General features: G+C 34.2%; 2 protein-coding genes and 1 long non-coding RNA gene across 4 annotated transcripts in view; 2 read left to right on the top strand and 1 right to left on the bottom strand.

Moving 5' to 3' along the window:
• The first annotated feature begins 147 nt into the window (after nucleotides 1-147).
• Nucleotides 148-9,183, top strand: LOC129922648 (uncharacterized). The gene is made up of 4 exons (XR_008774569.1): nucleotides 148-2,049; nucleotides 2,167-2,329; nucleotides 4,295-6,980; nucleotides 7,574-9,183. It is a non-coding gene; the product is annotated as an uncharacterized LOC129922648 (long non-coding RNA).
• A 5,118-nt stretch (nucleotides 9,184-14,301) lies between these two features.
• LOC129922911 (uncharacterized) lies at nucleotides 14,302-14,868 on the bottom strand. The gene has a single exon (XM_056011112.1). It carries the CDS (start codon nucleotides 14,866-14,868, stop codon nucleotides 14,302-14,304), a length of 567 nt encoding a protein of 188 aa, XP_055867087.1.
• A 1,822-nt stretch (nucleotides 14,869-16,690) lies between these two features.
• The window catches only part of LOC106076788 (uncharacterized), a 71,773-nt gene continuing 63,829 nt past the window's right edge, over nucleotides 16,691-24,634 (top strand). Inside the window, exons 1-4 of one of the 2 annotated variants that reach the window (XM_056011448.1) lie at nucleotides 16,691-16,896; nucleotides 18,914-18,998; nucleotides 19,614-19,711; nucleotides 22,762-22,838. The gene's annotated coding sequence lies outside the window, so the exon portion shown is untranslated. The remainder of the gene's footprint in view (nucleotides 16,897-18,913; nucleotides 18,999-19,613; nucleotides 19,712-22,761; nucleotides 22,839-24,634) is intronic. The other variant, XM_056011452.1, reaches the window with a different exon arrangement.

Raw genomic sequence — 24,634 nt, 5'->3', positions numbered from 1 at the left:
ATAACAAACACAACTCTCATTCAATATTTTATTAGTACATATAGATATCTATAACAAACACAACTCTGATTCAATATTTTATTAGTACATATAGATATCTATAACAAACACAACTCTCATTCAATATTTTATTAGTACATATAGATATATATAACAAACACAACTCTCATTCAATATTTTATTAGTACATATAGATATCTATAACAAACACAGGTTTTTCAATATTTATCAGTACATATAGATAGATATCTATTACAAACACAGCTATCTCTCTCCTAATCTAAAGTTCTAGCAATAAATTGTGTAGTCATGATTCTACCTTTTTATAAGAAATTAATCATTCAAATAAGAACTAGAAATGTATATATTACAGGCTCTAACGTTTGAGCCAGGTAATATGTAACCGTATGTTCTACATTTCCAGATTATATCACTGTCAACACATACACACACAAAATTAAATCAATCTGAATGGTACTTTGTACTTTGTATCTGAGCCCACATTTTTTAATTTTGTTTGGTACATTTGAAATTTAAATGCGCTCTCTATTTTCCCTCAAAAGCTAATGATCCGAAACTCTTATCTATTCTTTTTTTTCTCTTAACACAAAATTGTTGTCATTGCTATATAACATTTGAAAAGGTAGGTTGAGAATTTTTATTTATTATTACATTTCAGTTTCAAACAACTTTAATGCAACATTTGTAAAAATTGTGACATTTAATGTTAAAAAAAAATATTAATATTTTTACATTTTGTAATATCCATTAATAATCATAGCTTGATCACATTATTTAGTTTATTAAAAGTTTTGATTTGTACCTTCAGTACAATCCGAGTACAGTATGTCTGTAATTGTAGGTAGACCAAACACCTGAACCAAAAGCATATTATAGTAAAGTTCTCCTTCCAGACCTTGCGATCTATATGGCAGTAGATGTTGAGATCATCTGTTTACTTATCCAACGGTTAAAGAATAGGGTGTCATGTAGCCAGCACAATGACCAACCGCCTTTAATTTTCCAAAGTCAGGTACCCATTAGAGTTGGGTGGACTATAGGGCGCCCTAAATATTCTCAAATTCAAAATCCTAGTATTTACCGAGATTCGAGCACCTGGTTTGGAGCCAAGCGATTTACCTTAAGCCACTAGCCCCTAGCCTATTATAGCCATTTACTGTCTTAGATTGATAGTCATTTACTTTATAAAGTGGATTTGTATCTGGAATCTAGAATTTGTTAATTAGTTGTCATTGTATGGCATAGAGCTATTACATGAAACATAGTCTATAGGCTAGATTTTTTAATTATAATTCTCTCTCTCTCTGTCTCTCTGTCTCTCTGTGTGTGTGTGTGTGTGTCTCTCTCTCTCTCACTCAATTTTTGCCAATTTTTTGCTTACATTGAAATATACATGGACCTATATAATTGAAATAAAATAGTATGCATTGTATTTTATTAGAAAGACTACTCGTTATGAACGTCTTAAAAGAAATCAGCTCTTCAACTAATTGAGATGCTATTCATACAGACATTGAAAGTTAGGACATCTCTAGTGATGATGAATAAAGATTCCTCAGCAGTCGCCAGTTTATTGTCTGCAGAAACATTACTTATATAGAAATGGAATCATATTTTGTGTGTGAAATATTTCACATTAGTAGACCAATGTTACATGAATTAGCAATTGTATTATAAATATTTTGTATACCGTAGACTCTCTTTGTGAAGACTTATTGGATATAAAATTTTTGTTCTTTAATTTTTAACACATTCATATAAACTACTTGAAGTATTACAATACGAATTAAATTGTTTTAGTGCTCCACCCTCCACCATTATTGTAGCGAAAATTAAACTTATGATGTAAGTATCCTTCTCATGTATTTATACTAGTAATTATTACTTATGTCTAAATGTAAAAGTTTGCTATATATGATTTCATTTCTTACGCACATGTGTTGATCCTGACAGATACTTCTGATGGTCTGTTACTTTTGATCCCCTTACTGTCAATTGCAAGATTCTGAGCTATCGAGAAAAAGAGAAGTAAGTTTCGTCATTTTTAACTTTATGATTTCGTAACTTAAAATAATATATAGCTATTAATTTATGAACTTTCCTGAACTTAAATTAAATGTTTGTTAACTTTGAATTTTTCCCAAGTAAAAGACAAAAAACACTTGGCTCGATCGGTCTTCCAGCAGATTGGCTTTTAAAATGGGAGTTGCTGCTCTCACTAAAAGGCTAACAGACTTGTTTACTATGTGTTGGGAAAGATGTACTAGCCTGCCAGAACTTCGAGATGCCACTATCCATGTACAAAAAGGTAACAAATCAGACTGTTCCAAATTAATGTGGCATTACTTTACTTTCAGTGGCGAGAAAAAAAAATTCAGAATACTCCTTGACAGAATATTAGTAGCCTCCATAGTAGGCAGTGTGCTTTATGAAAGTCAGTGTGGTTCCCTGGCTGGTAGAGACACATTGGATATAATTTTTCAAATGCAGGGACTATAATCTAGAATAAATCTAGACTTTAATGCTGCATTTCTTTATCTCACCCTTCTGTTTGGCTCTGAGACATGGACACTATACAGGAAACATCTAAGACTACTTGAGCGCTTCCACCAAAGATGCTTGCGCTCCATCATGAACATACCGTGGCAAGACCGCACTACAAATAGTGATGTCCTTGCGAACGCCGGTATGGACAGTATAGAGGGACTTCTTTTGGTCCGACAGTTGCGCTGGTCAGGGCACGCATCCCGTTTGGGAGACGAACGTATGCCAAAGGCATTCTTTTTTGGTGAGCTAAAAGGTGGTTGACGTAACAGAGGCGCCCCAAGGAAACGCTTCAAAGACCAGCTTAGACGTCAACTTTCCTTGGCTGACATAGAAGAGAGCACCTGGTCACTTACGAAGGCCGCGCGACTCACATTTGAGAACAAAAGAAAATTTGCTGCCGAGGACAAACATAGACGGCGAAAAGAAAATATAAATCGACCGCCTGCGGACAATGGTTATGCGTGCCCTGGATGTGGCAAAATATGTAAGTCACAGCTGGGACTATGCAGCAACGGGAAATACTGCATTCCTCACTGATCTTCGGACTCGAAGAGTAGACTTATTATTATTATTAATCTCACTAAAACTTTTCGCACAGTGAGTCGCGATGTCTTGTGGAGAATTTAGTTTCGGCTCCGATGTTCTCCAAGATTCATCGCAATTCTGAATCAACTGCATGAGGGTAAAAAAATTCAAATCAGATGCAACGGTGACCTATCAGCTTAATGCTCTGTAGAGATTAATATGAAACAGAGTTGTGTGCTTGCTGTGACAGTATTTGCAATATGTTTTAGAACAATGCTAAATATAATAAGGCGACTCCTGCATTAGGGCATCTGCATAAGTTAATAACCGAATGCAGCTTATTTAACATACTGTGCCTGATCTACCGTGAAAAAACTAAAGAGATGATGACACTGAGCTGATCTAAGCGGACGATTACGCCTTTCTTGCATACGCCGGTAAAACTACATTACGAATGCATATGTTTTGCTGGAGGCCGGTGTAGACAGTATAGAAGCACTAAAAACTATTCGACATCTGCACTGCGTTAGACACCAATCCCTCATAGGGGATGGTCGCATGCCAAAGGCGATCTTCTTTAGTGAGCTTAAAGGAGGAATGTATAACACAGGGGTAGACGCTATACAGATCAACACAGGCGCCATTTTGTTCTCATTGGCATAGATGAAAATAGTTAGGAACAGATGGCATCTAAAATAGACAGATCTCACAAAGGCAATGAATGGGACACACATGTAAGATTTAAACTTACTCTGTCTGTCAGTTAAAAAGCTTGAACACGTTTTTTTCTCCTATATCCCATTCTCGGATCAAGTTAAAATTGTAAACAATTACTCACTAAACCTGACAAGACATGAATCAATTAAAAAATAAAGAATTAGTTAATTTTTTTTGGTGATAAATTATTATTTTTTATTTTAAAATAAGGAGAATAAATGCTACTTAATGAGAGATGTGGATTTGTATATGATTTTAGTCCCCTTATTACGTTTTGACACTTTTTTTTCTTTCTCTCAGCCACTCAGCCACCGCTCCTTCACAATTTCTAGTAGGGTTTTAGTTTACTCTTGAATACAATATTTTTTTCCTTTTGTTAACTTTTTTTATTTCTAATTTTTAGAAAAAGTATTATTTTTTATTAAATGAAACGTAACATTATAAATTTCTAAACAAAATATTTTGCTTACATTGAAATATTTAGAAAAGAAAATGATAGACTCCAATCTGTAGCGTATACATGTATACGTGTACGATAAAAAGCAAAGAAGTATCTTGCATCTGAAATAGTAAGTAAACGAACTAAATTTTAAAATAAACTTTCAGATAAAGACGTGTAAATAACAATGCTAATATAACCATATTTGTTACTACAGTAAAATATATCCATTGTGCAATAATAGTTTGTGTTTTAAAATGTAGCACACATTTGACGCAAGGCCTTTGAGATACTTGATAAAAAGAATAGGATTGGTCTGTGTGGCTAAAAATGAGAGATTTTTTCCCATTAGACCAAAGGTTTCCCGAATCACAGTCAGTCTTAAGCCGATGCTCGGTTCGATAATAATGGCGAGACTGTAAAATTATCCATATTGAAGAGTCTGAAATATAAAGCTACAACCAGTGAATCATTTTTTATAATAGCAGTGAAACATTCATTTTTAATATATAAGTGAAACATTTAATTTATAATAGCAGTTACACATTAATTTAAACCAAAAAACCAGTAAAACATGTCGTTAAGGAAATTTGTCTTACAATTTGTGCATTATAAGCAAAACATTATAACTATAAAAGTAAAAATGTACATTCACACCAGACTCACTCATAATTTACAAGTGAAAAGTTTATATCAGATTGTTTCTATTTAATGACTTCATAGCCAGGGGAACAAAACAGTGTGTCTGTCTTTGGTATCAGTGTCTTGTATCTCTTTTGTGATGGTAATATCACAAAATCCTGACCCAAGGGTTTATTTTTATTTCTAGAATCTTAGCTTTTTTATGGATGTTCGTCTCAAACAGATGCCTAAATGGTTTTTTGCCAATGATTTTACCAGCATCATTTAGGGTTCTATGAAGTTTATTTTTATTTTTAATGTTCAGATTGCCATACCATCACGACAATATTAACCATTTTAATACACACTTCAAGAATTTTCAAGTCGCCTGTTATATTAACAGGTTCTAATTAAATAGTGAGATCAATATTGTTTTTACTCTGTCCGATCTTTTTATTCCGAATTGTTTTTTCTTCATTTAATTTGCATAACTTTCCAATACAAAAAAAAAAACAAAAAAAACAAAAAAAAAAAAAAACACCAAACAAACAGGAACTAGAAGTAGTATTTTTATGTTTACCATGTACTTGACATGACAATCATTTAGTCATATTTAACTAGGAACTTCTAATCATACAATAGACACCGTTCTGTACTTCCTGAGCATACTTAAAACACAAATGATCCACTTTGACTGTGACACAAAGAGACAATAGTTCAACTTCGAGTAGTAAGTGATGGTTAAATTAGTGTCATTAAATTTCCCGATAATGGTGTGGGTTTTGTTTTATAAAGTATATATTTATTATTATTTTAGTCTAACACTGAATTTCTGATACAATTATCAACTGGTAGGCATGTTGGGAACTAATATAATATTATCTACGGGTCATTTGTACTGGAATATAACAAAACTGTGCGAAATTTTAATCAGCGTTTTAAAGAATTATAATAAATGAAAGTGATAAAATGTCTAAATATTTTATTTCGTATTCAGGCAAAGAGGAAGTTAAGTAAAAAAGAGTAAAGTTCCTTTTTCAGATCTTGCTATCAATAGGGCAGATGATGTAAATATCATCTGTTTCTGTGGCCTACGGTTTTACGGGGGTGTCAGGTGGCAAGCACAAAGACCAACCGCCTTTACTCTTCACAAACTAATGTCAGGTACTCATTCGAGCTGGGTGGACTCAGAGGCGCCCAAGATCCCGAAATGGAAAATTCCAGCTTTTACCAAGATTCGAACTCTTGGACCTCAGATTTACTGCTCAGCCATCATGAGGACATATTTAGTGTATCCTATGATTGACGTAACTTTAATAAACCCACTGGAGCCTATTGCATTTATTGTTTCCTATTTCATGTTGTATAATACATCTTGATATAATGATCCAAGTAATAACAATAGTTCTTCTTGCAGAACAAAAATAGAAGAGCGTCTCAATAGCATCCATTAAATTGGACCCCGCAACTTGTTGCATTGATAATTTATCAAGTAAGAAGAAGTATTTTAGAATTCGGAGTCAGTTGTGTCTGATAATGGTTGATTATCTTAAAGTTAAACACTAAATGTAGAATGTTGGTAAGTTGCAATATTAAGCTACTGAACAGAATTATGATTTTTTTTTTTAGAATTTATGAATTTAGATCCTCTTCTGTGTGGTACATTGTTTTCTAAATTCAATAATGTATTTCACTTTATTTATCTATTATATAATTAGAAGCGTTTAGTGCAACTTCCACTATAGGAGATCATCCGACTGCATGTTTCAAAAAATTCCTCGGACATTGCTGTCATGTTTATTTACTTAATAAATAAATACTGCTTCCACTAACATAGTAAAACACAAATGGTTGAATTATTATATCGCCAGATTCCGTCACCATAAGACTATGGTTCATCTCAGGGAAATTAGGTTATTGCCTGCTTTGGTCAGAACAATTGTTTCCCACTCAGCAATTTCTCCTCTCTGCGCAGCTGATCTATCCAAAGGAATGGCAAGTGCCGATACAGTTTGGGAACAGCGACATCGCCAGCTTCGCCTGGCTCTATCACTGATTATAAGTGATTCAATAAAGTGAATACGTGTGAGAGACAGAGTGTGGTGTGTGTGTGTGTGTGTGAGTACAGCAAATATGTCTTTTCTATTGAAATATATATTTAATTTTGATCTCTCAGTATGTTTGAGTATGTCAATATATTTTACTATTTAAATAGATAGGATACATTAACACAGACACATATTGGAGGAAGAAGAAGATAAAAAATTTGTAAAAAAAATTACATAAAGGGAAGCAATGAAACAAATGTAAATGTTTATAAACATTGTAAGAGTTAGCTCATCAGCATTGAATTTTTAAAGAAATCAATACAGAATTAAAATTACATTTTTATTTTCTTAATATTCTACATATATTTAGACATTTAAATTATTGAAATTTACGATTAAAAACAAAAACCGATTCCGTGTGTTATTTTGAGAACCACAGATTAGTTTTTACATTTTATACTAAGGATTATAAAGAACATATAACTATGACAGTCAAAGCATAAAGCAGAATTGAACTAATAAAAACCCAGAGTATTTCTAGACTACTAACAACAACAACCTCTAATATTTGAATACATTTAAAAGTAAGTCATATTTCTAACAAGTGTTAGTAATTGTTAATTGTATGTTATCTTATTTATCGGATTGTTTTTAGGCCGAACGTCGCATGATGTTTTCGGGGGTGGTCCTCCAAAAGAATGAACTACGTATACCAAGAATTGAAATGACAATAAGGCCAATACGAGGAAAGCGTCAGCAGGCACATCATAGTATAGCCACACTTTCATGAAGTACCCCAAAGCAGTAGACACCAGGCTCCAGACATTACCAGTGACAGATCTTTGTGGAGACAGCTTGCTGCCCAATGCGTAGAAAGGCGCTGGAGGATTTAAGTCTGAGTAGCAATGTATTCAATCCACAAAAAAAAAAGCTATTTGTTGTTTTCGTTGTTCATAAACGGACATTTTAAAATGTAATTTCTGATTTTATTACGTATCTGGTACAACAAATAATGTTTGTTTCATTGGCATTAAAAATTTTAAACTTTGAACGTGAATTCTGTCTTAAAAATTAACACAAATATGAATGTTACAACTCTTAAAATGCAAAAAAAAAGTATTTTCCAAAGAAAAAATGGGTAAAGATAAACAAATTATGAAACAAAGACGAATCCCCAGCAGGGCACGAACGCTGAACTTCCAGTTAGGCAACAAGCCTAAGTGGGCAATCAAAAAATAATTTTTGCAATCGGAAGCATTAGCTGTTCACATGCAGACCATTCGACCTCACATCAACAATAATAACATCAATTGACAAATATATGAAAGCACGAGGTCTAGAGATTGATAGTGGTATGCTAATGGTATCCATTACACAATATAAACCTTCAAATATTTCGACATATACTAAATTTCTTATTGTGACAATAGTTTATCTCTCCATTTTTCTAGGTCCAAAATTGTACATGTATTCTGTTTACTTGAAAGAGTAAAATTCTATTTATGACTCCCAGGTGGGTAGACCTACACTTAGACAGCACTGCAACTAAGAACAAAAAGAACATCTTTTAGCAAGTACGTCTTACACGTTATTAACTATATATATATTTAGTTTCATCATTATCCTTTCAACCTCCATTTGATATTCTACGATTATGTGGCATTTTACGTTTCGAGAGATGATCTATTCCCTTTGCAACTTCTTGTGTGACTAAAGAGGCCAATCCTTGATACACAGCTGCGATCGCAGGTTGGGCATATATAATCACCAGGCGCCGTTGCATTTTCACCCTTCTTTCTGCTTCTGTTGTGTATGATTTCTGCAATCCGTGACCCTTCCTTTATGCTCTCTCTCCATGTGGATCTATCCAGTGCTAGCTCTTCCCAGTTCCCAGTGTCGATTTTGACGAGCTTCATGTCGCGTTTGCATACAGCCGTATAACGTAAAAGTGGGCGATCAGCGGCTCTCCTGCCTTCTATTAGGATGTCCTTTGGAAGTAGACCTACTGGCATTCTACGAACGTGGCCAAACCAGCCAAGGCGTCTGCTGCTGATAACAGAGCGGATGTCCTGGCACCCTGCTCTTTGTAGCACTTCCTCATTTGGTTATCTTATCTTGCCACCTTATTTTAAAGATCCGCCTTAGGCATCGATTCACTTTCTGGATTATATAGCAAACATTTTATTTACTTTTTCAATTAAATCATACATAGCATTATAACGATAGCTGGCATCAATTTGAAAAGAAAATGTATTTGAAACTAACGATTTCTTGTGTTTTTTTTTTGTTTTTTTTTTCATAACCTGTGTCGTAATTCTGTTTTTGTTACTGCTTATTTTGAGTAAATATAAGAAAAAGCATACTGACCTACGAAGTCTTAGTTTACTTTATTTTTACAAAGCTTTTATCAACTCACTCTGTCTGTCCGTATGAATGTCTGTCTAGTCTAAAGTTTGTACACGTTATTTCTCCTAATCTCAGACCAAGTTGAAATTTTGCATGTCTATTTCTTTTACCAGATAACACAAGAATCATTTTTTAAAAACGTTAATCAACTATTTCTAAAAAAATTTCGTTGTTTGATATTTTGAACAGGGAAAGAAGCTTTACTTGACTGAAGTAGTGGCATAAGCTGAGTTATTCCCTTTTATACTAGGAAACTTAATGAATTAGCAAAGAAATAGACTGGATGTAGCCACTAGAATATACCTTTGCCTTGCTTTGGCTAATTTAAAACTTGAAGTTTTTAATTTTGTCAGACTGCAGGATGCACAATAGTTCCCATTAGCTTAATTTCATTTTGCAGTGAATTCAGCAATAATAATGTTTATATTAAAAATAAAAATAAATTTACAAATAAACCTGAAAACAGTAGGCCCTAATATTCCAAAATTCTTAGGATTTGAAAGAAAGTCATGGCAATCAGATTAATTTATGTGTGTAATCACTGTAAATTATTTGACATAATTTTTGTATAATGATGATATTTCCAATGCTTTCGATTCCGAAGATTTCGGCTGAGTGCAGTGTTTCACATAACTACGCAAACCCAGTTCCGACCTGCATATTTTCCCGAATTTTGTGCAAAGCTTTGTCTACTGGCGGTCTATTTAAGTACTATTTCCGTCTTTAGCCCCTGTTTTCAAAAATGGCTTTTCTTTTAGTCTCAAATGTTTGTCCCGCAGCTTTTATGAGAGCTCTCCAACTGTCTCTCTCAGAGGCAATCTGCTGCCAGAGAAGGCTACCAGTTACTTTCCTCTATGCCAGTGAGGGCGAAATGGCGCCTGAATGGATATTTATAGCGCTTACGGGGAGGGCAGCTCTGTACCTCCGATCTACTCTAAGCTCGCCAAAGAAGATCGCCCTTGGCATGCGGTCGTCTCCCATGCGATATAATAAATAGATGACATTTTGTTCAAATTTTCCTTCTCATGCTTCTTTATACGTGTTTTTCTTAGAGGGGGGCGCTGGCGGATTTTTTAAAATAAAAAATACGACATGGGGGCGGTAGGCCAAAAAAGGTTGAAGACAAACTGCTATACATCAACCTCGTATTCTTTGTTTTGTTCGCTTTATATTTTTAATTTTTCTATTAAATTTTTTGGCTACAAAAATCAATTCGTCTTTGACCTTCCATAACCTAAGACGGACCCTATTATCAGGGCCGCATTTAAGTCAGTGGAGACTCGGAGCAGGATATTTGTGAAGGCAACAACGCTTTTTTAAAGGCTTCATCAAAATTCACCAATTAATAATACTTATATCTAAAAGCGTGTCATATTTTAGAAGAAATTAATAGTGTACTTGTCAATTTCATCTCATTTTTAAATAATAAACATGTTTTCTTTTTTTTTTTCAAGTAAATTTTGTCAAATGTAGGCTTATATATTACGAGCACGCTACAAGCGGACAATACATAAGCACGACAGTGTTGACTAACGTAATCTTAACAGTAGTGTCTTTAAAAATAATAATTTAAAAAATTCTGACACGTCAAAATTAAATTTAAAATCTCTGTTGCGGAGTAGGCCCGCCTGTCCTCCCTTAAATCCAGCATTGGGCCTTATTATTGTTGCAAAACATGATAAGCCCACATTACTTATGTACTATAATATGCTATTAGCATATTAGACTACATTACATACTGTATTGGAATGGTTCAACGTGTAAGAATTTCTTTGTAAGAACTTGTTCCATGTCCTCTTATATTGATAAAGTGGTTTTTAATTAACGCAACTAATAACTAAGAACAGTGGCGTCACTAAGGGGTGTGTGGGTTGGCAGCACCGATTGACACACACTAAAATTGCGCATAATGTTGAAAAATTTCCCAATTTTTATATTTATTTAGTTGTTTTGATAAATATTGGATATGTATCAAAACAGAAAATTACGAGAAGACTGAAAAACAATTATTAAACTTTAAAATTTTGAAAATCTTTGAAGCAAGACATAGGCTACAAAACAAAACAAAATAAAAAGAAAATTGACATGGGAAATCACTGCTATGATTAACGTAAAAAAAAGGAAAATTGAAGATTATTTTGCACAGACTTGTTTGGTGTCACGTTTCTAGCAAAGCAGAACTTCGCATTTTGTCCCAAATTGAATATAAGTCATTGAATAAAGGAAATTTTCTTTAAATTGTGAAAAATGTTATCCAAATATGACCCTGCACTGAAATAATAGCTTATTAATTTTAAATACAACGATGTACAAATACTTTTTTTTTGTTTCTAGCCTTGAACCAGAACTCAGAGAGTTTATAAATGTTTTAGGAAACCACATAAAAAGATATATTTAGAAAAGAAATATGTACTCAGGTCTCTTGTATCACTACGTGCATGAGGAAGATTCTTATGATCCGCTGGCCAGAGAAGATCTCGAATGAGGAAATATGGCAAAGAACAAAGCAGCAGCCCATTGAAGTAGTTATCCTTCAGAGACGCTGGAGATGGATAGGTCAAACCCTTCGCAAGCCTGCATCCAACATAACAAGGCAAGCCTTAACCTGAAACCCCGAAGGAAAGAGGAAGATGTGACGGCCCAGGAATACATGACGCCGTGATTTGGAAGCAGATGCCAAGCAGATGGGCAAGGCATGGGGACAGTTGGAAAGACTCGCCCAGAACCGAGATAACTGGAGGAAGCTGATTGGTGGCCTATGCCCTAGAAGAGACCACAGGCAGAGATGAGATGAGATCTTGTATCACATTACACCTAACATTGATCTCTGAAGTTATGATACATTAGCATTAGCAATGTAAATGGCTTTTTCTCTTAAAGTAGACCAAGGCATCTCATTGTTATATATACACTGATGACAAAGTGTGGCGACCTTGTAATCGATTCTCGCTTTCACGGGAAGCAAATGGAGCGTGCGCAAGAGAGTAGTAGCAGAATCTTGTCTAGTTTTTTTACGGACTATTCGAGCGGCGTTGTTCTCTAGACGTTGCAGCTTGGCTATTTTGTCATCAGGTATACCTGCTAGCATGGCGTTGCAGTAGTCAAGGTGGGAGATTATGAATGCCACAGCTAGCGTTTTTGTTGACTCTGTTGTTAAATATTCTCGGATCTGGCCTAATCTGCGCAGCTGCAGATAAAGATCTTTGCAGAGCTGACTTATGTGTGGGTCGAAAGATAGTGTTGAGTCGAAGAAAACTCCAAGATTCCGCACTACATGGACAAAAGGAACATGGCAGTTTGTGATAAAGAGAGAATCTGTGCTTTCAACTTTTAAGACATTGTTCCTAGTGCCAATCTTAATTATTTCTGTCTTGTCTTCGTTCAACTTGAGTTTATTTTCAACCATCCAATCGCTCACCCTTGCAACGGTACTACTGATTATTTCTGCCAGATGCGACACCACTGAGGGTACTGATGAATCGTATAACTGTGAGTCATCGGCAAAGAAATGGTATAAGATGCCGGTTGGCCGTATGACACCGCTGAGTGGATATGTGTACATAGTGAACAGTACTGGGCCTAGAACTGATCCTTGGGGTACTCCGTACTTCAAAAGTAAGCTTGTTGATTCCGTCCCGCTAACAACGACACTTTGGGTGCGTTCCGTCAGGTAGGATCCAAGCCCATTTAGGACGACTCCTGCTAAACCAAAAGTTGCAGATAATCTGGCCATCATAATTTCATGGTCTAGCGTATCAAATGCTGCGGACAAGTCCAGCATGGAAAGAATTGATATGTGGCCTTTGTCAAAATTGTGAAGTAAGTCGTTTAGTACCCTGACCACTGCTGTCTCTGTGCTACGGCACTTCCTATATGCAGATTGAAATTCTTCCAAGAGACAGTACTGTTCAAGATGAGAAAGAATTTGCGCTAACACGATGCGCTCCAGAAGCTTTGACAAGAAGGGAAGATTTGATACCGGGCGATAGTTTTTTAGACATTCCGGGTCAAGACTGGATTTCTTTAATAAGGGCCTGACAAGTGCATGCTTAAATTGATGTGGTACAATGCCTGAAGTCAGTGAAGAGTTCACAATGCTAGTAATTGTAGGTACAAGCTCATCTAAACATTCAAGGAGCAAGGAAGTTGGAATAGGATGAAGGTCACATGACTTATTTGGCATCTTTAAAATAGTACTTTTGACATAATCTTCAGATACACTCTGAAACTCGCAAAAAAGGAGTATTTTAAAAATTGGAGAGTGGTCAAGCTGTGATGAGAGGGATGGCATTCCATTTCTAATCTGCTCAATCTTCCCAATGAAGAATCTATTGAAGGAATCAGGAAGTTCAAATACTGGGATAGATGACGGCAAATGTTCGTTATTTGCTCCCCCTAACATTTCAGCGGTGATCCTGAATAGCTCCTTTGAAGAATCAGAAGTTTCGATTTTTTGTCGAATATGACTAGTTTTTGCGTCTCTAATCATACGGTTAACCTTGATTTTTTCTAGTATGTATATTTGTCGATGTATCGTCAGACCTGTCTTTTGAAATGTACTTTCGGCACGTCGGCGAATAAGTTTGGCAGTCTTTATGTCTTCCGTCAACCAGGGTGCAGATGGCCTAACTGAGACTGTACGAGTGACAAGAGGTGCATGGCTGTCCAGCAACTTTTTCAAGCAAGAATTGTAATTGCTGAGAACGTCTGTGTTGCTCTGTTGCAACAGCAAAGAGGTCACTTCCATTTTGAAGGAGGCAATATCTATGGCTTTAAGTTTACGGGAAGTCACGTTTTTCTTTGGCTTTTTTGCTTTTGATAGGCGCATTTCAAAGTGTACAAGAAAATGATCTGACAAGCCGCGGTCTGAGACATTGAGTTTGGCTATAAGCTCACTTGCATTTGTAACAATCCAGTCAAGAGTATGGCCTTTGACATGTGTCGGAACATTTATCAGTTGGTCTAAGTTGCGATCCTTTAGCGCATTTTTAGCATCGCGTATGTCTCATTTTCACTGTCAAAATGCAAGTTCACATCGCCTATGACAAATAGATCTTTTGTTGATATGTGACTGTCAAGGAGGTCTTGAAATTCTTCGATGAAAACTTTTGTTGTCAATTTATTTCTCTTGCTTGGTGGTGGGCGGTACAGGAAAATAAAAGTCAAAGTTCTACTGTGGTGGGAAAGATGAAACTCGCACATCTCAAAGGTGGTGTACGTTGAGCTTTCAGGTCTTATTGTTACATACTTGGCTAGACTATCTCTGTACAGTATTGCTAGACCCCCTCCGCTGCCTGTTTTTCGATGTAGACTCTTGAAAATAAAGCCTGGTGGCGTTAGCTCAGTGGTTCTTGGCTCATCACCAACTTCTTTAAACCATGTCTCACTAAGGAAAACGATGTCGTAGCTATCATCAGTGATGGTGTCTGCAAGCTCAAGAGCTTTGTTACTGCATGACTGGGCGTTGAGGTGCATTATTTTAAGCAGACTGGAGGACGTAGTCACCAGAGGTGTAGCACATTTTGAAGACACCGGAGGAGTCATATCCCGAATTATAGGTTTTTGATGGGGACATCTGACCTCTGTTGTGTGAGGAGCAATAGGGGTGGGGTGGTTAATAAAACAGTTTAGTAGGGAACTGCTGAACTCTGTCGTAGAAGAAATGACAGGAGTAGGGGTGGGGTTAACAACACAGTTAAGAGTCCTGGAAACTGTGTGACATGTATCTGTTGAGTTGAATTGCGATGGGTTATACCATAGGCGAATAAGACGCCCAGCCCTAGACCCACGAACTGTCGGCAGTTTAGGCTATTATTATTTTTAAAATGTCAGAAGAGTAAAGTGCATTGATCTCTTTTATGCTGAGCCAATAATGGGGCTTAAATAAATCTCTACTCTACCACCACTTTTACAAAACCTTCAACTGTTTCTTGCAAAAAGCATGCCTACTTGGAGTCACGTGAAATAAGCTTTTCAAAACTGAAGTTAATTAAGGACTATTGATTAAGACCTTTTGTAAGACAAATTTCAAATCAGGCAATTCTGTCCATTCAAAAGGACACCGCAAAATATATTGAATTTAAAGGTATTTATAAGCTTGCAAGTTTGAAATCCTGAAAAAGAAACTTCTTAATTTTCCATTTTTAAAGTTCTTTTTTTAAGCTTAATAACATATTTTTTAAAAACTTTTTTTTACCCGATTACGTCGATACAAAAATAACACTATAATGTTAAGGCCTAGCTGTTTTCGTTAGGAGCACTTTAAAGTCTACCAGAAGAAAGCATTCTCAGGTGATGTTTAACCTGTTTCTGATTTTAAAATCTTCAATTTAAAAAAAAAATGTCAAAACTAATGAGAAAATGTTAGAAACAACTAAATTTTAAAAAAGACTCGACATTCATAAAGCTGTGTAACATTAAGGAATGAATGTAGGAACTTTGCTCACTGTAGACAAAAGGAACTAAAACAACTATAGTTGTTATTGTGAAAATTTGAGGGGAAAACTGAGAGGGGCGGTAGACAACGTCACACTTACGGGATCGTCCGCCTCTAACGCTGAAGGTCTTATTTTTATTACAAAACACTACTATGCTTACGAAGTACAGTACTTTTGGCCTTTTAACTAGCCTACATAAACTCGAAGTGTTCTCCAACCAAATTTCTAAATCTGATACATCCACAAAACGCTATGTAAAAGATATCAGTTATTTTTCGCTAACATCAAGCGTGCAGTCAAGGATGACGGGAAAATATAGCCATCACGTCTATAAGCTCGTTTTGAATCCTATATCCGTGGTACTGTCGTACCGTGAGGCTCGGCATTCTTAATTACTCGAAGATGTTCTTGCAAGGTTGCGACGTTTGTCAAGCATCTCAACCAAGGCCAAGCCTAAAAGCTGACCGTTGTTCGGCGCATAAAGTTTATCTGTTTTCCGGCGAAAAGCGTATTTTTTTTCTTTTTTTCTTTGCAAGATATGAAACAATTGCTAGAATTCTTGCTAAAACTGCCAAGCAACGCATTTTTTTCTTTTCTAATTTGTTCAAGCATCAATTTAAGTTATCCATTACGCTAACCCTTAAAAAGGGCGCCTGTTAGCCTTAATCTTTTTTTTTTTAAATACCGTAATACTTTATTTAACATTTTTGTGGGTGCATTGTTATTTCTAGACATAGACATAGTTACGTGATAGACAGGATTTGAAAAAAAAATTGATGGGGCTGAGTTTGCAGGTGGTCGTATTTTGTTCTTCATTAGTCATGAAATTCAAAAGATTATCATAAAGTTGAAAGCCTAATAAAAAAAAAAACACTAAAAATGCGAATAGATATGAATACTCGACAGGAAACTGTGAGATCGCAATATCACGACTTCGTTAACGGTGTTGTATGATAATCTAGATAGTAAAGTGACTATAGACTACTATTCTATCTAGCCATCCTAGCTAGACTCTTGTTACTCTAGATCAAGATCATAATAATATAAAATAAATTGTCCTAGATTAACTAAGAATATAATTTCCTATAGATCTAGCCTTATATGACTAGATATTTATCTACATCTACTCATCTAGGTAATTTTTTCTTTTTTAATTTGTTCAAGCATCATTCAGATGATCATTGCCATCAATTTAAATTTAAGTATTTTAAAAATTAAGTAGAATACTAAATAATATCCATGATCATCATCATGATGTCGGATCATGTAATGTAACTAATAATCTGGGTATTACCTACGCTAACCCTTGCAAGCACTTGCGAAATAAGACAAAAATACCATGTTTGAGTAGCATCCCCCTTACTAACAGTACAACAGCACAAAATATATTTTCACATCTAGGGGGATTCTAGATCTAGATTAAGATATGTGTTAATAATTTAACTTAATAAGGATAAGCTTAAATGAAGTTTGAGGTTTCCGTGACCAGGGGATGGAAATGTGCAGGATTCAAACAGATGACCATCATGAAGATAGTCAAAGCTCATACGATGATACTCATACCAAATGACCATGAAGTGACTCGTTACAATAAGTCGGCAACAATAAAATGTCTGTGGATGTAGACATGATAATTATATCCTAGCACAAACCTCAGGCATGATGTGCAGGGGATGGATGTAGTCAAAATTTGAACAGGTGATCTCTAAGACGACAGTCTGAAGCCCATACCAAACGAAGACAGTTTTCCGCTGTAACAAGTCTTCAACAGTAGATTGCCTCTGGGTAGAGACATGATAATTATTAAATAGTAATATTCCATCCTAGCACAAACCTCATGCAGGATGTGCAGGGGATGGAAGTAGGCAAGGTTTGAACAGGTGACCTTTAAGACAACAGTCCAAAGCAAATAGGCTTCCGAACGATTAGGCTGCGATCCGTTGTAACAAGACCTCAACAGTAAATGCCTCTGGATGTACACATGGTATTATTAAGTAGCAATATTACATCTTAGTACAAAACCCTGCAGGACAGCGGGGGGATGGAACTGGGCAGGATTCAAAAGGTGACCATCATGATGGCATTTCGAAACTGTACCATATCAAACCACAAGGCAGCAATCTGTTGTCATAAGACCTCACATATAGATGTCACAGTGTGTAGTCATTAAGATTATTTCTATATATCTAGAAGGACAAAGTTGTACCACAAATTATTGATCATGGCTTTTTTTGCTCAAGTGAAGCACAGTGTGTACATTTGTACACATCACTTTTCAAAAAATTATTTAGCACAATATATTTATCTTTTTATATTTCAAATGGTAACATATTAATTAGGTACATCTTAACTACAATATTTAATATGATTTATATCGAAGAGAATAGTTTTAATAAAATTAAGAAAATTAGACCTAGGAATTTACTTACCAAATTGTGATATTTGACATTATACTAGATTCATGTTGAAATTAAAAATATTCCCTTCCTTTCTGTGTAAAATACGTTGTATACTAAGCAAAGAAAAGGTGGATAAATTTATCCTTTTCCACATCTTTTCATGTGAAAAAAAAACGTTTTAAAGTCATGTGTACATATGTACACACTGTGTACAAAGTTATTCTAGAAAATGTACGAAAAAATGAATTTTTGTCTTTAACTCATCATATGCTAGATGTGCCAGTAGCCCTCTTAAATTGAGGCATCCTTTCCCATTTTAGGTATCTTGTAGGAATAATGGTAAAATTCTCCTAAGACCTAGGCAGATGGTTTTGAGAAAAAAAAAATTATATACTGAGCATATATTGCTACCTTTTGAAAAAACAAACAACGAATAAATGTATATACCTTCTACTATTTCTGGGTAAAAAGAAAATATCTTGAAAAATCCAAGTAAACGCATGACTTTTCTGAAAAAAAATAATATATATTTCTGGCATTATCTCTTTTCTTTTTTTTTAGTGGGCTAAAGCTACCCCTGAAATAGAATTTTGTTTCTAAAAACTAAGCACCTTAAAGACAAACATCCTCAGACTTCCAACATATCTAAAATACTGCTTAAGCCCAGTATTAATAAAACAGTATTTAGAAATCCAACCCTCCTTACTTACTTTACCTTCAACCTTAATCTTTTTTTTTAAACAACATTTTTAGTTAAACTCATCATCATCCATGGATAGTCAATTGAGTTGATTGCAGCAGCTGAACTGCTCCATTATGCGTTTTTAAGCTTGTACAGGTATCTAGCTAATTTCATTCTATAATATATGTGTGCCGGGGGGGGGGGGAGCATCTCAATATCATAGTCTTCAGTAGAATGTTGTTTCTAAGTATTTAGGTATATTGATATGGTAAATGACAAGTTTATTATAATAAATATTTTGTATATTATAAACTTTTGTTTGGAACTATAGCACAAAAGCGTTCATTGCCAAAACTGCACAATACCCAAATTTATTGCAATAAAAATAATAATTTGATTTTATTGTGCAAATAGTAAATATACAATGTAGGTGCAAACATAAATTAACTAAAACTCAAAATTATTTTATAAATGAAAATAAAACAATTTGGTCTTAATATTCTTCTGGAATGTAGTTTGCCCACCTCTGCCTTAAGGAATTGTTCTTTTATTTTAATCAAATTAAACATGGGTAGCTAGTTCAGTAGGCTTCACTAGTAGATTTAAGTTTATTTATAAATAAATTAGGATCATGAAATAACCCTTATTAATTTTATAGTCACGGGTCATTTATTTGAGATAAAATTGTGTTAATTTAAGATGTTGTTTTTTTTTTTAAATAATTTAGAGCCTTTATTTATAATGTAATTTTCATATCAAATTTATCCTCAGATCTGTATAAGAAAAAGTATGTTGAACCAGCTTATTGGAGGAAACAAAATGTAAATAGATGAAGATCCTATTTATTAACAAGTCATCCAAAATTTCAGGTAGTATACCACAGTCTTACTGTATTAGGGAATGCTTTTTTTTTTATTTCAAATCTGTACTATTAGCTTACACTCTATTGATGGAAAAAAGGTGACAAGAAAAGGTTGGGTGGGTGGAAGTCTGGAAATTCCTGAAACTGGCAGTGAAGTTGATAGTGTTGTACCATTAACACAGATGTCGCAGGTTTGATACTCATACTGGTCCTTTTTTAATTGAGCATCTGATTTGATAAAATCGAATCTAATCAGTTTTGATATAATCCAATTGAATCTAGTCCAATCTAATATGTATCACATCTGATGATATCCAATCTGATTTTATTTAAATAATTTTATAATGAATTTTATATTACTGCTTTTTCAGTACTATAAAGAAAGAATTAATAGCAGAAATCTATTTAATAATATACATGAAATAAAACCCATTAATGCCAAAGGTGTAATTTTTTAAGTTTTTTTTTTCTGTATGAAATTCAAATATTATATGTAAATAACAAATAATATAGGAAACAATAATTAAAAGACAAAAAAACCTGTATTACATTTCATTGTTGAGCTAGGAGTGTTCTGAAATTTGAACAATAGGTAAATCCAGTACTAAAACAAATGAAATTATTTCCTGCTACTTGTTGTGATTTGCAGCAGAGCATTATTCAATTAAGGCAACATCACATTATCATATCGAAGTGTTGTGTCTCTTATGACATTGAGCACACTGTGTCTACTTTTTCTGCTGGACTATCACATTCAGGCCATCATAACCTGAAACCTTGTTGTGCTGTTGAGAAAGAGTTTCTTTTCAGCCAGATGTCAGGGTTCAATTTATATGCTTGTTCTTGTGTTTCTTAACTTGGCTCACTAGGGGGTTTACTTATACGAACAATTACTACTTGATACACTTTAACTCCATGAATAACAATAATACTTTCCATGAAATAACAATGATACTTTTTAATACTTAAATAATATCCAATAGAGCACAAACAATTCAACTTCAATAGATATTTAATACACAAAACACCAGTCCAGGAAGTAAACGTCCAACCTTCCTAGACTGGGAACAAGACCACACTAACTAACACTCTCTCTCATTCAAAGAAGACTTAACCACTCAGTTCACAATATGTGCAATACTATTCACATTCACAAGGGGATATAACAATCATACAAAAATATCAAAGTAACATTCATTCTTGCCATACCTCCCCCTGACACCAGGCTCAGCAAGATGACAGTGGTTCTTCAAACAATAACATGTGATACATTGCCAAAACTCCAGAAGATCCATTTTTAACAATAATTTTGGTAGTATCTTTTCATGGTACGATAGCATCATCATTATTACAGAAGTAACAGAACAAATATTTTTTTTATCTACATGACATAATTAAAGAAATTTATATTCATGAGTCCTAAAAATGTGCACAAAAATTTTGTCACTTTTTGAGGAGGCTGCACTACACCAATGTCTGCAATGCTGTGACTACATCTGTGCACAACATGATGAGGTATATGCCAATAAAAAGTTTACTTGAGTAAATTTCCATGATGACCTTTATCAGTAGGATATAAACAAGTACCATGTGATTGGTATTCCAACAATGGAACATTCACCATAAATAGGTTTCCATTTATTTGTATGCACTTATTAAGTAATTTAATTTCTTTTGCAACATAGTATTTTGAAATATTACATTTAATATATACAACAGCAGTATTTCAAGTGGCTATGTAGATTCAGCTGTGACTGTGTTTCTTAACTGTTTTTTTTTTCTTTGGGTCTAGAATATATATTCTGATGCTATTGTAGGAGTTCTTTATCTATTTGTGAAGTCATTTTTGGCATATGTGCTAATAAGGTTAAGCTGATGCGTGGGCTAGATTTTAAAGCATTTTTTTAGCACAACACTGTTATACCATCCTCAATCGTAAATATTGCCTTTGCTTGGCATTTGTCTACATTTGAAATTACCTGATTTGGATGTATAATACAGTTTGTGAAGATGTGAAATAAGGTGCATATCAAGATTTATGACTGACCTAATAAAAAAAAAACAACAAAAAAAAACTTGTAAAGACTGGGCAAAGTTGTGAATGGTGATGTTTTTTCTTTCTAACTTCTGAGCGCAAAGCTTCAATACATTATTTATCAGTACTTTTATAATTTACAGGTAAAAAAATGTGTGTAGTGTGGATGCATTATTATGTGCAATGGGTGATACAAAGCAGTGTACGCTTTGTTTAAAAAAATGCTTTACTGGACTTTCATTTGAGGGATGCAAACAAAGACTTCAAAGCTCATGGTTGAATATGAGGGCTTTCTTTTTGAGGATACAAAAATTTACTTTAGTAGGGGATTTCAACTGCAGCACTACAAAGATATCTTCTCCTTACTACATAGTGATAATAATGGAAGATTGATTATTAGAAAATATAAACATGTGGCATTCAGACAATTTGTTAAATAGATCTAGAGAGAAATACATGTGATGGATAGTCATTAAAATCTTAAAACATAATCAATTCATCCTAGTTGAATATTGTCTTTGAGTCAGTTGTGGTATTTACTTTCAAATATATTCAAATTAACTATTAAGTGTATGAAAGAATATCTCTGCTAAATTTATTTAGCTAGGGCATAATTCTAAATAGTTCATTAGATTTATTTCATCTTACATGTTGGCTTGTATCAAATTTTAATTTCCCTTTATTCAGCAACCCTCAACTGTATATACATTTTCATCTATTAGGCTAACTAAAATTTAACCATAATTTAATATCTATTAGGCATTGCTAAAGTTTTAGATTTATTAATTTCAATGTTTACTTTAGCTATCAGTATTTTGTGTAAAATATATTTCTTCTTATAAATAAATTGTAAGTAAAATACATTTATCTTTATCACTTACAGTTATTTCTATTGCATAGTCATCTAGGCATTGCGGAGCATGGACAAAAGGCTGTAGGCTATATTGCTTCAAAATTGTTATGACAGTTTGTGCAAACAATCTATTTTAGTGCCTAAATTGAGTTTGTTTATCTTTCAACAGATCAAGTATTCTCAAGGCAGTCTTTGTGTAAACTATATCAAGTCTATTTAGACCTAGAAAATACTTTTTTTGCAAAGGTATGTTGTTGGAAATGGAAGAAGATTATGTTACACAAATCTTAGACTGAATTAAATGCCATTTCCCTTAAAGAAAGCAGATATTAGATAATAATAATAATAATAATAATCTTTATTATCCATAAGGAAATTTGTCTTACAATTTGTGCATTACACCAAACAAAAAACATTATAACTATAAGAAACCAAAGTGTACATTCACGCCAGACTCACTCATAATTTACATGTGACAAAGTTTATACCAGATTGTTCTTATTTAATGATTTGATTGCCAGGGGAACAAAGGAGTGTTTGTGTCAGTTTGTCTTTGCTATCGGTGTCTTGTATCTCTTTTGTGATGGTAAAATCACAAAATCCTGACACAAAGGGTGATTCTTTATTTTGAGGATCTTGTTAGCTTTTTTATAGATGTTTGTCTCAAACAACTGCCCAAATGGGGTTTGTTTTTTGCCAATGATTTTGCCAGCAGCATTTAGGATTCTATAAAGTTTATTCCTATTTTTAATGCTCAGATTGCCATACCAGGCAGTGATATTGAAACTTAAAATATTGCAGATGTGAGCATGATAAAACATAGCCAAGGCCTTTTCGCTAACATTAAACGAGGACAGTTTTCTTAGTAATCGTAATCTTTGCTGACATTTTTTGCTGATATAATCAGTATTTGCAGTAAAATTTAGTTTATTGTCTAGGATAGTATTAAAGTATTTAAAGGTTTGCACAATTTCAATAGTCTCTCCAGCTACAGAAACAATATAATTTTCCTTCTTGTCCCTACGAAAATCGATTATCATTTCTTTGGTCTTTTTTACATTAATAATAAAAAAATTATCTTTGCAGTATTTTTCAATGTGTTCTATTTCTTTGAAATACTCATTTACGTCTGAGCTCTCTGAGAGCAAGGCAAGAAGAGCCGCATCATTATTATTTAATATTTATTAGTCAAATTGATGCTGTTTCTTTGGTGTGATAAATTAGATTCATTCGAGATAGCATAGACTAACAGACCTGCCTACCGTTACGCAAAATGCGTATTCGTTACGCAAAATCTCCCAAAAATGACCGCCAGTACGCAAATACGCTTTTAACCCGTCGCGTTACGCATTTCGTATCCTTTTTTTTTCTCCTCTCTAGACTAGCTTACAAGCGGTCAAGGAGGTCACGCTAAGCCCACCTGTGGGGAGAGAGGGGAAACAGAAAAGGTGGGGTGAACACAATGTGCCCAGATCTATACGTTGATTGGTTCTAAATAGCAATTAGATGTCTAGAAATGAAGAACGCGAGAGTGAGGGAGTAGCGGGTTGGTACCAGGTTGGTACAGTCAGTTAGCTGAAACACCAACGTGACTTTTTTTTTTTTTTTGTAAGTTCATTAGTAGAAATTAGTTTTAGTATGATTTAAAATTTAGATTGACTAGATCTAGATCGATAACTAACATATAGTCTAGATCTAGGCTAGATTCTTAGTCTTAGTATAGAATAGACCTACGGTCTACGTTTGTAGCGGATCCACAGCATCGGTAACACTCTTGAGCCTAGATCTAGAGTAGATTATATTCATTATATATACATAAAGTCTTAGACTTAGACATAGTTCCAGATCTAGTCTAGATATCATCTCTAATGATCTAGATTTAGATTGTGGATCTAATCATGACATCTAATATTATATATATATATATATATATATATATATATATATATATATATATATATATATATATATATATCACAAAATAGTGGATTGCATAAGTGTTACGCATTCTGGTGCCAAAATACGCATTTTGACCGTAAGTG

The sequence above is a fragment of the Biomphalaria glabrata genome, chromosome 14 (genome assembly GCF_947242115.1).
Source record: "Biomphalaria glabrata chromosome 14, xgBioGlab47.1, whole genome shotgun sequence".
NCBI classification, from domain to species: domain Eukaryota; kingdom Metazoa; phylum Mollusca; class Gastropoda; family Planorbidae; genus Biomphalaria; species Biomphalaria glabrata.
The sequence above is the reverse complement of the archived record's forward strand: the minus strand, read 5'-3'. Positions and strand labels throughout refer to the sequence as shown.

Excerpts from the sequence above, each read along its gene's own strand:
- LOC129922911 (XM_056011112.1), bottom strand. The coding sequence starts at position 14,868 with ATGACTCCTCCGGTGTCTTCAAAATGTGCTACACCTCTGGTGACTACG.